This window comes from Lynx rufus, unplaced genomic scaffold, assembly GCF_022079265.1.
Source record: "Lynx rufus isolate CCGP_SWC_20201006 ecotype Redwood Valley unplaced genomic scaffold, mLynRuf1.p SCAF_15, whole genome shotgun sequence".
Classification (NCBI taxonomy): Eukaryota; Metazoa; Chordata; class Mammalia; order Carnivora; family Felidae; genus Lynx; species Lynx rufus.
This window is the reverse complement of record NW_025814829.1, coordinates 33181839-33194608: the sequence shown is the minus strand read 5'-3', so window position 1 is coordinate 33194608 and position 12770 is coordinate 33181839. Positions and strand designations below refer to the sequence as shown.

At 48.7% G+C, this 12770-nt stretch overlaps 1 protein-coding gene across 1 annotated transcript in view; it reads right to left on the bottom strand.

The window, feature by feature from the left end:
• VASH2 (vasohibin 2) overlaps positions 1–12770 on the bottom strand; it is a 39109-nt gene that overhangs the window by 14844 nt on the left and 11495 nt on the right. The window contains exons 3-5 of the mRNA XM_047076831.1: positions 8877–8933; positions 8242–8316; positions 1019–1400 (exon numbers count right to left, since the gene is read on the bottom strand). Coding sequence (XP_046932787.1) covers positions 1019–1400; positions 8242–8316; positions 8877–8933 — 514 coding nt within the window. The remainder of the gene's footprint in view (positions 1–1018; positions 1401–8241; positions 8317–8876; positions 8934–12770) is intronic.

Below are 12770 nucleotides of genomic sequence, written 5' to 3'. Positions count from 1 at the left end.
CCCTCAGAGTGAAAATGACAGGTCCCCAAGAGCTAAACAGAACTAAGTCTGAGGTCAGCATAGTCTCTTTTCCCCTGTGGTCCTCAGTGTAGGCACAGGCTTTCTCTCCGTGACTCCACAAGCCCTGGAGGGACAGGGACAAGCAGGCATCGTGTCACCATGGAAGTGACACGGCAGAAGCAAGAAGGCTTTACGAGTGTAGTTTATATAAAGCCAGCACAGTAAATGTTTCTTTCCTATTGTGACACTGGGTCAGGATTTTATGCCAAAACGCGTTGCAACTTACAAAGCAGAGATATAATGCAACTCTGCAAGAGATGCTAAACCAGCTGACCCACTCATCCTGCTGTGCACAGGCCCTTCTGGTTTTAAGTACTAAAAATTTCATGTCCTGAGAAACCTCTCAGTTTCAGACAAACTGGGATGATTGATCACCCTGTTATAATAAAGACAGAACACAACAAAACCATAACCTTCATCTAAAATGGCTAACATTTGGGGCGACGGGGTGGCTCAGTCGGTTGAGGGTCCGACTTCGGCCCAGGTCATGATCCCACGGTTCGTGGGTTCGAGCCCCGCATCGGGCTCTGTGCTGACAGCTCAGAGCCTGGAGCCTGCTTCGGATTCTGTGTCTCCCTCTCTCTCTGCCCGCCCCTGCCCCCACTCTGCCTCTCTGCCTCCCAAAATAAACAAACATTAAAAAAATAAAAATAAATGGCTAACATTTTAGATTTGATTGCATAGAAGGAATTGTAGGCCAAGACACTGCCGTAATTATAACATCTAAATCGACTTTAGCTCCGGCGTTTGAAGTAGCATATGCAAAGAGAAACTTTAATTATCCGTGTCAAATAGCGAATGATTTCGATTTTTTGTTTTAATAGGGTGGCTACTAAGTAAGACAACCTCAAGGAGATTTTGACCGTCCCAGAAACACGGGGCATGAGGCAAGAGGGAGAGAGACAGAAGACAGGGATAGAACTCTTTTGCATTGCTCACTTGTCTTCCCAGCACCTACCTTCATTCTCATGTCCCTGGCATATTTCTCCAGCTCCTTCCTTATGTCAGCCCTCAACATCTTTGAGACATTGAGGACCAGCTGCTTCCACTCAATGGGCTGAAAGCTATGAGGCTCATGGGGGACATACAGCCCAATCTTGACCTTCTTGACTGTGTGCAGGTACTTCTTGTAGGAGTCTTCAAAGTCAAAGATGAGGTCACTCAAAGTCCGAAAGGTCAACGGCTTGTCCATCAGCTCAGCCCTTCGGCTCATGCCTAGTGAGCCATAGCGGCCATTGCAATAAATCCCCAGCACAACATGGTGAAAGTAGTTTCCTGAGAAGTAGGTTTTAAAGCTGATGGGGAATCGCTCGATGGAAGGCTGTCCATTGGTTAAGTATCTTAGACCATCTGAGTCAAGGAAGAGAAAGGAGACCTTGAAAATTCACAGAGCTTGGACTCCCAGTAATGGAAGTGGCCCATACGGGCAAAGTGTCCATCCCTCTGCCTCTGAGTGGGCCCACACCTTACCTTTCCAGACTAATCCTTTTTTTTTTTTTTTCATTTTTTTTAACATTTATTTATTTTGGGGACAGAGAGAGACAGAGCATGAACGGGGGAGGGCCAGAGAGAGAGGGAGACACAGAATCCGAAGCAGGCTCCAGGCTCTGAGCTGTCAGCACAGAGCCGGACACGGGGCTCAAACTCACGGACCGCGAGATCATGACCTGAGCCGAAGTCGGACGCTCAACCGACTAAGTCACCCAGGCGCCCCGAGACTGATCCTTTTAGAAAGGATTCACTTGATATCTTTGAGTACCTAGTATACAGTGCATATCAGAGCCAAGTTAATATGGGACAAAGAGAAAAACTTGCCCTCTACTTTAGCAACTAAATAAATGCAAAATGAAACAATGATCTCTCCCTTTCCCTCAGTCTTCTACAGGGCATGATGAGGATTAAAGGCTTTTTTAATGTAATCAGAATGATGTTCTCGGACATTAATTCTGGCTGGAGCGTGTGGGACAGACCAGGAACCGAAAGCCTCTGCAATGCTCCAGAGAAGAAATGAAAACCAGAATCAAGGCAAGGCAATGCGGACATAAAAGAAACAGACTGGTTGATTATCTGGATGGCAAGGTGTCAGAACAGCTCATACTTGCACCTCATCTGCTCCTCTCACGGGCCCCGGCACACCCATGTCGACAGCCTTGGGTACCACACAGAAAGCTGCCTCCAGCACACAAACCACAGACTCCCCTCATCCCCAACGCGCTTGGGATCACAGCTTGGCTCTCTCCACTTATCAGCCCATTTGGATGGACTAACTCGGCCTCTTACCGCTGCCTCAGTTTGGGACCAGTAACCCCCACAGAGCGCAGCTCCAAGTAACTACCCCCCGTGACTCCACACGCTGGAGCCAGGGGCAAGAAGTGCCACATCCACGAGCCCATCTCAAAGTCCCAGGATAGCCCTGGCCAGGATCCGGTTTTCTGGAGACTGGTGCGGAAAACTCACTGGTGTCACTTTTCTGCTGAAAACATTTGGTGACTCCAGAGTGTTTCTAAGGTAAATAATCATCCGGGTGTTGAACATGGTGGCCAGGGCGTGATGAGGGCTCAGTTAGTAGAGACGGTCTTCCATTCTCTGAGCATTTCTCTTCACCGTTTCTTGCCCCCACTCCAACGTGCTTTCCACACAAAGGCCAGAGTGGTCTATTCAAGCCAAAATTTGGTACACGTCAGCTCTTCTGCTTAAGTTTTCAGTGTCTCTCATCTTCCCCAGACTTAGCCCAAATCCCTTACAAAAGTCCTGCCACGATTCAGCCCCTGCTCATTATTCCTTTGTGCAATCTCCTTTCCGCCACACCCTGGACTAGCACACGGACCCAAGGGCGACCCGTGACTTTTTGAAGGATATGCCGGGACCGCAAAGCATCCACACCTGTGCCCTCAGCACGTATAATCCCTCATAATGTGAAGTCAAATGTAACTGAAACTCCTAAATGACTTTTAAGTGGCCTTTACAGCACAAAGCTATGAGACCAAAGCGACCTACGAAACTTTGAACAAAATGCCACTAAACACTCTTCGCGCTACATGACGCCCCCAACTGCAGTATAACTTGTCTTATGGCTTCACTGCACATCAGCCTTCTAGGGCAGGGGACTCAATTCCTTTGGGAACTCCTAGGAATCGTGAGTGATAAGGATGCTGTGGGCCCTATCCTCTTTCCACAGGCTGCACCCCAACTGGAACAGCCTCACTGCTATCCCCTCCCCCTTCCTCTCCCTTCTCTGACCTTCCTCTGTGTGGGTTAAGTACCACCCCCACTCCCACTCAAGAACCCCTGTAGTACCCGGTGCTTAATCACCCACTATTGTAACTGTTTATCTGTTTGCCTCTTGCAACGAGTTCCGTTTCACATGCTGGTGTTCCCCGGGGCATAGCGCAGGCCTGGCACACGGAGGTGCTTGCTTCATGCTTGTTGAATGGATAAACCTCCATTGTGAACATACATTCCTTACACTTCAAAAGACTGCGTCAGTGGGGGCCAACGCAGGTTCCCTTGAAAGACAGGAACTAACAGAAGCCAGCCCGCAGCCCTGAGGTCGGCCTCGTCCTCAGCCTCAATTTAGGCACAGATGGCTCCTCTCTACAAAAATGGTTACCTGTTTTCACTTCCTCATGTGACGTTAACCGGCAGGAAGGGAGTGAACTCATATCCTCCTGAGCCCTCTTACATCAATTCTTGCTTGTTTTCTGGGACGAGCTCTCTGGGGCTGGAATAAGGGCACTCCTTAGTTGTTTTAGTCAGTACAACAAGCACTTACTGGGCGCACATCTCCTGTGCCAGACAGCCCACAGGTGGGGCTGTGGAGCCAAAGATCAAGGATCCAACCCTTCTCTGGAAGTCTCTCGGGGAGACAGACTCAAAGTGGACACGATATGATCAGTACAGCAGTTCCTCAAAAAAATGAAACACACCATTGCCATAGGATGCAGCAATTCCACTTCTGGGTATGTACCCCAAAGAACTAAAAGCAGGGACTCGAACCGATAGTTGCACACCCATGTTCGTAGCAGCTTTGTTCACAACAGCTCCAAGGAGGAAGCAACCCAAGGGTCTGCGGGTGAACGGCTACAGGAAACGTGGAGAATACATACAACGGAATATTCAGCCTTAAAAAGTTAGGAAATTCTGGGGCACCTGGGTGGCTCAGTCAGTTAAGTATCCGACTCTTGCTTTTGGCTCAGGTCATGATCTCAAAGTTCGTGAGTTTGAGTCCTGTGTCACTCTCTGTGCTAACAGTGCAGAGCCCGCTTGAGATTCTCTCTCCTCTCTCTGCCCCTCTCTTGCACTCTCTCTCTTTCTCTCTAGATAAATAAATAAATAAATAAACTTTTTAAAAGGTTAGGAAATTCTGACACATGCTCCATGGATGAACCTTGAGGACATTATGTTAAGTGAAATAAGCCAGCCACAAAAGGACAAATACTGTACGATGGAACTTTACGAGGTATCTGGAGTAATCAAATTCATAGAGACAGAAGTAGAACGGTGGTTGGCAGGGGAGAGGGGAGAAAATGGGGAGTTAGTGTTCAATGGGCGTTTCAGTTGGAGAAGATGAAGTTCTGGACGCAGAGGGTGCTGACGGTTGAACAAAAGCATGAATGTCCTCAATGCCACTGAACTGTGCATTTAGAAACAGAATGCTAGATTTGTGTTATGAATATTTTACTGCAGTTAAAAACCCCCACACTCACTATATACGTATGCCAAGCCATTATGCTGTTCCCCTTAAGCTTACACAGTGCTGTACATCAATGGGATCTCGATAAAATGGAAAGGAACCACCCCAGTGTGATGTGTACTGTCAGAGAGGTAAGCCCAGCGCACGCAGGGAGAGCAGAGGTCATGCGGTGACCATGCCAAAGTTAGTCTTGTGGGACAAGTAGAGTCGGCCACGTGGAGAAGAGGGAGTGAGGAGGGTGCAGGAAAGACCGGTCTCAAGGATTTGTTCCATCTTGATGGCAATCAGGAAAGCCTTGGGACCTAGAGGACCTGGGCTCGGAGAGGGAGGGGACAAGGATGAGGGCAAGGAATGGTCTGGGCTTTTCTAGGGAAGAGGGAGACAGCAGTGCCCAAGCTCCTGGAAGGTCCACCCGGAATCCAGCCGGCTGGGCATGTGCCTACCCCACCTCTAAGAACACACCTGTCACTTGAATCCAGCACAGAACTTTGGTACCATGATTAACCCCTTCAGGGTCAGCGAGGCCCCCGAAATTGCTGCCGGAATTAGAAGATAACTTGGAACCAAAGCTCTATCTCTCCGGCAGGCATGTGAGAGTGTGCGCACGCACTGAAGCAAGATCGAAAGAAGGGGCTCTCCATGAACGAATCCTGAACAGTGGCCTCACAGCAGACGAGAGGAAACAAGGCAGGACAAGACAGGGGACACAGGGCTCTAAGCAGCAGCCAAGCTGACCTGTTTCAAAGTTGCTGAAGTGCCATTTGCCTCCCAGGACCTGCAGAGGGGCCTGTGGGAGACACGGACATCTGACTCAAGCCATGTCCTTCACCGTGCTCGGGAGAAAAGTGGGCCACAGGGGTGCTGACAAAGAGCAAAGGGAAAAGACAAAGATACTGTAACTTTTAGAATTCAGGTCTGGGTTTCTCGTCTGTGTCCAAGAGTCAAATTTCCCTGAGTTCAGCAGCGCGAGCCATGTTTCTGCACCCTTCCCACCTCCTCTGCCCTTTTCTAAAACGTCACACCAGAAAGAACGAGGGAAAACCAAGAGCCACTGTCCCCTCATTGGGGCTGGCCCAGACGCCAGTCACAGGTGTATCCCTCACGGTCCCTAAAGATTTAAGTAATCCCAGTAAGCCAAAATCGTGTTTGGGGTTATACAATTTGCGCAGGGACACGGCTACTGGGTAAAGCAAGGTGACCTCTATCCAGGTACACCCGGACATCCGTCAGCAGAGTCTGAGGGTAGCTGGGCCACCCAGGGAAGGGCCCGTGCTCGTGCTCTCCCTCACTGATCCCTCCGGCAGATCGCCAACAACTGTTCACCCCCATTAAACTTGCAGGGGGCTGTGCCCAACAGCTGTGGCTGACTCCTGCCACAAAAGGGCCCTGGGCCATCTGCTGTCCCCACCCCGTTCTGCCCTCCTGCTGGGCTCCCCAGCACACGTTTCATCTCCTTTGTGAGGAGCAGGATGGAGGTATGACAAGAGAGTGGGGCAGGGCCTCAATACGGCTCAAGTTTCCATTTTTCAAATGTCAGCCTGGGCACCTGTGGACGATTGTACTTCAGACGAGGCCTGGCCAGTGTTCTGCAGGCTGCAGACGGCCAGAAACTGCCCTTCCCGTGAAAATGTCCAGCAGACCGGGGCGCCTGGGTGGCTTAGTCGCTTAAGCGTCTGACTTCGGCTCAAGTCACGATTTCACAGTACATGGGTTCAAGCCCTGTACCGGGTTCTCTGCTCTCAGCACAGAACCTGCTTCAGATCCTCTGTCTCCCTCTCTCTCTTTGGCCTTCTCCAGCTTGCGCTCCCCCTCTTTCTCTCTCAAAAATAAATAAACATTAAAAAATATTTTAGAAAACGTCCAGGAGACCAAACCAACAGACTGCACCTGTCCTATTGTCCCCAGTCCGATTTGGGAGTCACCTGTCCTTCTGCTGACTTTGGAATCTTCTTCTCTCCTGGTTTTCCTTCTACCTCTCTAACTTTTCTATCACAGGCTCATCGTGTCCAACCAAAGCAAAAAGTACTGAGAATCCATCCTTGATCTTTTTCTCTTCTTACTCCTTGAACAGCAGCTACCAACCCCTAAATACTCACAGCTCCCAAATTTCTATTTCCGGTGCAGACCCCGGTCCTGAGCACCACACTCTAAACACCCCCTCCCTCAACAACCTACAGGTGTCTCAGATGGGACATGTTCAAATCCGAGCTCATCTCCCCCTGAATCCGCCTCTCCCCATTACATCCTTCCCTCGGGCTGCAGCACACTTATCCGATCACCCAATTTTCCAAGCCCGCAATGTGGGCTCATTGCCTCTGTCTCCTCTGACTCTTACAGCTACTCAGCCCACAAGTGGTGCCAATGACTCCCCAACTCCTTCCTCCACCTTTATGGCTCCTGGGCAGAAGTATCTCACCTCTCTGTATCCCTCATCCATCCAGCCCATCCTCCACAGACTGTCACCCAATCTGGAATCCAGAAAGCTGTATTGGTTGATTCCTTCCTCGTCAACTCCTGCCCTCATTTGACCTCTAAATCCTATACATCCTGTCTCCTTGATGTCCCCTCACACCTGCTCCCATGGCCAGGACCATGGTTCAAGCACCACCGTTTCTCTCAGGGAACAGCTCAGTCTGCCTTTCAATCTGCCCTAAGAACCACCTCTCTAAAGAACATGCCTGAGCGTGTCATGCCTCTGCTCCAGATCTTTCCCGTGGGCTTCCCATTGCCTTCTGGAGAAAGTTCCCACTTCTCAGCACAGCCCTCAAGGACCTAACCAGTCTTACCTGGGACCATCTACCAAGTTCACGTCTTTTTGCATTTCCTTGGTTAGTGCCCCCTTCCAGCTGTCCAACCCAAAGGACCACAAGTTTCTTTGCTCTTGTACCAGATCATGTTTTATTGCCATCATCACTAACTAAGTCAGTGCTGTCACAACTTTTCTGGACCATATTCCCCTTAGGCCGGGCCAGGAGTCTGGGGAAAATGGAACAGAACGTATGGGAGAGACCAGACCCTTGTTTCAGCTCTATGTTCTGTGGAGTCAGGACTCTACGCCATTGCTTGGTCTCCTCCACAGTCTACTCTTAGAATCTTCCCCAGAGATGCATTTGGATAATCCCATTTCTCCTGAGTGTCTATCCTGTTATAAAGCCAGATGAATGCAAAAGATAATGATACACACTCTCTCTCTAGTCCCTCTAAGTTGGAATTCTCCTTGTGCCCAGCGGATGTGGCCTGAGCTAGTGGTACTGGCTTCAGCTAACAGGTTACATAGACAATGATCCCATCAAGCTCTGATTTGGTTCAACTCCAGAAGGTGAAAGTTAAAGAGAGGCACCAGGGGTGCCAATTTGGAGCTTGCCAATTTCCCCCAAGGAGACAATGGGCATCATCTCTGCGAATCTAGGACAATGAAGGCACAATCGGCCTCACTCTGAGGCCGCCATCTATGGAGTAAACTTAAGCAAACATAACTCAAAGGATACATGCCCAGGATGACAGCTTCAAGGCATTTGATAGGCAAGGACTCCCGAGTCATTTCTTTTGCTGTTTCCATTAACCTGTAGGATAGAGCACAACAAAGCATCTCAGGACTTGTTTCATCATGCAGTCAGTCCGTCTGTCGATCCGTCAGCGTGCCTGTCTCCACATTAGGTGCCATGCAGGATTGCAGAGAAAAGGGGAGAGCTCGGCGTGGAGGATGGAACCAAAGCACATCTGCACTGGCAGAACTAAATTCTTAAATTCTCCACTGCTCTCTCCAAGAGTTAGTTCCTGGAGGTTAGTGCCTATATTCCCCAGCATCCTCCCAAGGGGAGGGCAAGGGGCATTACACAGGACAAGGGGCTTGACAAAGAGAAAGTAAAGGAGACCACATAAAACTAATTTCACACGCCTCCCCCACCCCTGGAAGAGTTAGTCTCCACCATGGAGCTTAGCTGTCAGAGTGGCCCAAGCCCTAGCCCCACCTCCAACCTGGCCCCAGGGCACCCCCCCAATCCCAGTCCCTTACAGACTGGATATTTGAGCACTGGGATACAGGGATAAAGAGTGAGAGAGGGAGTGGGCAGCTTTCAAGTAGGAGAGACGTCACCTGGCCCACAGATCATGCACCACTTACCCACTCAGCGGTCTCATTTTCCTAATTTCAAAGAACTGGGTCCCTGTATGATTGTATCTGTGTGAAGTATGTAAAGGGAAAGTGACAGAAAACTCCAAAGGCCCCAGTAATCCAGCAGAGGAAGCTGTACATTGATTTCTCAAAGGGATAAAGAAGTAAGGGGCTTTCCAGAAAGTGTTCAGTAGCCAGAAGGTAGCCAAGAGCCTCTTACTCCTCAATGTCCTGCTCTGAAAATCTAGTTTCTAACTCAAGCCCCCAAACAGCTTGGGTCTTTATAATAGCTATTTCAATCTGCTCTGTATTCTGTTTAGGGGAAAACATGTCTTAGTTCACCTACTAGACTACAAACTCTGAGAGTTGGGATCATTTATTTATTATGATTTATTTATATTACCCATAATGCCTGGCACAAGCCCAACATATTCCAGTTAGCAAATATGATTAAATGCATGAGGAATAAATGAATACATGGGTAGACAGACAGATAGAAAAATGGGTGGATTGGTGGAAGGGTGGATGGATGAATGGAAGGAAGGAAAGGTCGAACTGATGAAATGGAAAGGTGGGTGGGTGGAAGGATGGATGGATGGATGGAAAGAATGAATAGAATGGAAGGGTGACTGATTGGAAGGGTGGATGGATGGACAGATAATAGAGATGGATGGATGGATAGAAGGAGTGGATGGATGGATGGATGGATGGATGGATGGATGGATAGGTAGGTGGGTGGCTGGATGGACAGGTGGATGGATGGAATGGAAGGATAGAAGGGTGGGTGGGTGGTAGGGTTTCTCAATAGCGCACTGTCTCTGCAGCAAAGCTTACTGTGGAGACCTCACTTTAATTTCACTGGACTGATACTAGACAATGATTATGAAGTCTGAGAAGATGACACCATTACCCACAACTTGGGATTTAGCTGCTTGCCCAGAAAGTGTCAGGGACTGGCAAGCCTGCACCAGGTCATTCTGAAGGAGACCAAAGATTCCTTGATGTCATGCTCTCTGACACTGGATCTTGATTTTCTTCAGAGCCTGAAGAAAAGTTGCTTTACACATTTCTCTTTCCTGTCTCAAACAAAGTCCTATAGAAAAAGTGTATGTTGGGAAGATGCTAACGAACCATGAACTTGTAACCCTGGCAGCGTGCATGAGATTAGATGTGTGACCCTACAGTGGTACAGGCAGTGGCAGAAGGTGGCACCAAGCACCTAAACGCCCTGCACACCCTCTCTGAGGAGGGTGAGGATTCCCCTCCCAGCACAGGCATGCCTGACCACTCAGACACAAGCACACGTAAGAACTACCAGGCAGGGGGAAGGGGGAGGAGGAGCTCATTATAGGCAGATTCTGGGACCCACCTCTAGAGATTCCAATTTCAGGCTAACGGTTTTATTTATTTATTTATTTTAATGTTTACTTTTGAGGCAGAGAGAGACAGAGTGAGAGCAGGGGAGGGGCAGAGAGAGAGAGGGAGACACAGAATCTGAGGCAGGCTCCAGGCTCTGAGCTGTCAGTACAGAGCCTGATGTGGGGCTTGAACTCATGAACTGTGAGATCATGACCTGATTAACCTGACTGAGCCACCCAGGCACCCGCAGGCTATGATCTTAACCCTAGATGTCATTTCCAAGTCACCCTGCCTGGGACTGTTCTGTTGGAGGTTCCAGGGTGAGAGCCAGAAAGATGATTTTAACAAGCTCACCAAGCTGGAAATTATCAGCATGAGCCGTAAGAACAGCCAATAACAGTACAGGCTTGCCCAGCTATTGAAAACTGCAATATAAAAACCCTTAGAGGTAAAAGAGAAAAACGAGGGGCGCCTGGGTGGCGCAGTCGGTTGAGCGTCCGACTTCAGCCAGGTCACGATCTCGCGGTCTGGGAGTTCGAGCCCCGCGTCAGGCTCTGGGCTGATGGCTCGGAGCCTGGAGCCTGTTTCCGATTCTGTGTCTCCCTCTCTCTCTGCCCTCCCCCGTTCATGCTCTGTCTCTCTCTGTCCCAAAAATGGAAAATAAACGTTGAAAAAAAATTTAAAAAAAAAAAAAAAAAGAGAAAAACGAGGGGCTAAGCTCCCAACTTCAGCTCAGGTCATGATCTCACGGGTTCGGGAGTTTGAGCCCCCCATCAGGCTCTCTGCCATCAGTGCAGAGCCTGTTTTGGATCCTCTGTCTCCTTCTCTCTCTGCCCCTCCCCCACGTGCACAAGCTTGTGCACTCTCTCTCTCAAAAATAAATAAACATAAAAAAATTTTTTTAAATAGTGAGATTCCTGGTGTAGTTAAAGTAGAATTCAGTGAGCAGAAAATCTATTTACATGCCTAGCTTTCTTTCTTTTCATAGATCTAATCTATACATCTAGCATGTAAAGTGAGACAAATCCATAATAAAATAATAAAAAACTGCCTGGCCTTCCTTGCTCAGTTCCTTACAGCTATGAGCTCCAGAAAGTGAGCTTGGAGAAGAGAGCCTCTTGTAAACATCACCTTCAGAGGGAGAGACTTACTGAGCCTGAGCTGATCCTCAGAAGGTCTCTCCCCATGCAGAGAGCTTAGGGGGCACCTGTCTTTCCAGAACCCCATGCAAGATCCACTTATGGCTAGCATTCTGAAGCTGTCAGAATCTGTCCTCTCCTATCCCCAAATGAGCCCGTCTATAGTCAGGGCTGGCCTGGTGCCCAATCATGTGTTCCTGTGTCCAGGACAAAGCAGTAAGAAGTCCCAAGGAACTAAATACAAGCATTGTATTGTCCTTTGCTGTACTGCCCTTCATAGAAACGATGGGGTTTTGTTTTTGTTTTTGTTTTTTTACAGACTGAGAACTTGTGGCAACCCTGCATCAGGCAAGTCTGTTGGCACCATTTTTCCAACAGCATTTGCTCACTTTGTGTCTTTGTGTTACACCTCGGTAATTTTCACAGCATTTCAAACTTTTTCATTATGATTATATTTTGTTATGGTGACCTGTAATCAATCAGTGATTATGCCTCAACTGAAAGCTCAGATGATGGTCAGTATTTCTTAACAATAAAGGCTTTTTATTTTATTTCTTTAAAGTTTATTTATTCCGAGAGAGAGAGAGAGAGAGAGAGCACAATCGGGGGAGAAACAGAAAGAGAGAGAGAGAGAGAGAGAGAGAGAGAGAGAGAGAGAATCCCAAGCTGGTTCTGCACTGTCAGCACACAGCACGATGCAGGGCTTGAACTCACGAACCATGAGATCATGGACCTGAGCCGAAATCAAGAGTCAGACACTTAACCGACTGAGCCACCCAGGAGCCCCTAAAACTTTTTAATTAAGGTATGTAGATTGTAATTTTAGACAGGTTACTGCACACGTAATATACTGACTATAGGGTGGTGTAAACATAAGTTTTATATGCACTGGGGAAACAAAAAATTCACTTGATTCGCTTTACTGCCACATTCGCTCTTTTGCAGTGGTCTGGAACCGAAACCTCAAAGGTCTTCGAGATCTGCCTGTGAAAGTGTGGTCAGAAGAGAAACCACAGAGGCCACACTCTGCCTTCTTTGTGTGGTGGCTCCAAGGGCCAGGTGACCTGGAGCGCAGCTTGTTGGGTGCTCTCCCTCTTCCCACCCTCTCTGCAGTCAGTGATCAGGTCAGTGACCAGCATCACGGGTCAGAGAAGAGAATGAAAGAGCAGATCCTTCAAGGCAACAGTTGAAACGAGGCTGAGAATGTGCTGCAGGGCTTACGGGGAGACAGAGCCTACGATATGTAAGGCACATGCAAATTTGCCCCTATCAGGGCATTCCCAGCCAGGATCATTCTCTTTCATCTCTGGCTGGATGATCCTTGTGAAGACGGCTTCCTAGATAGAAGTGGGGAGCCAGGGGCCCCTGCATGGCTGACTGGGTTAAGCGTCTGACTTCGGCTCAG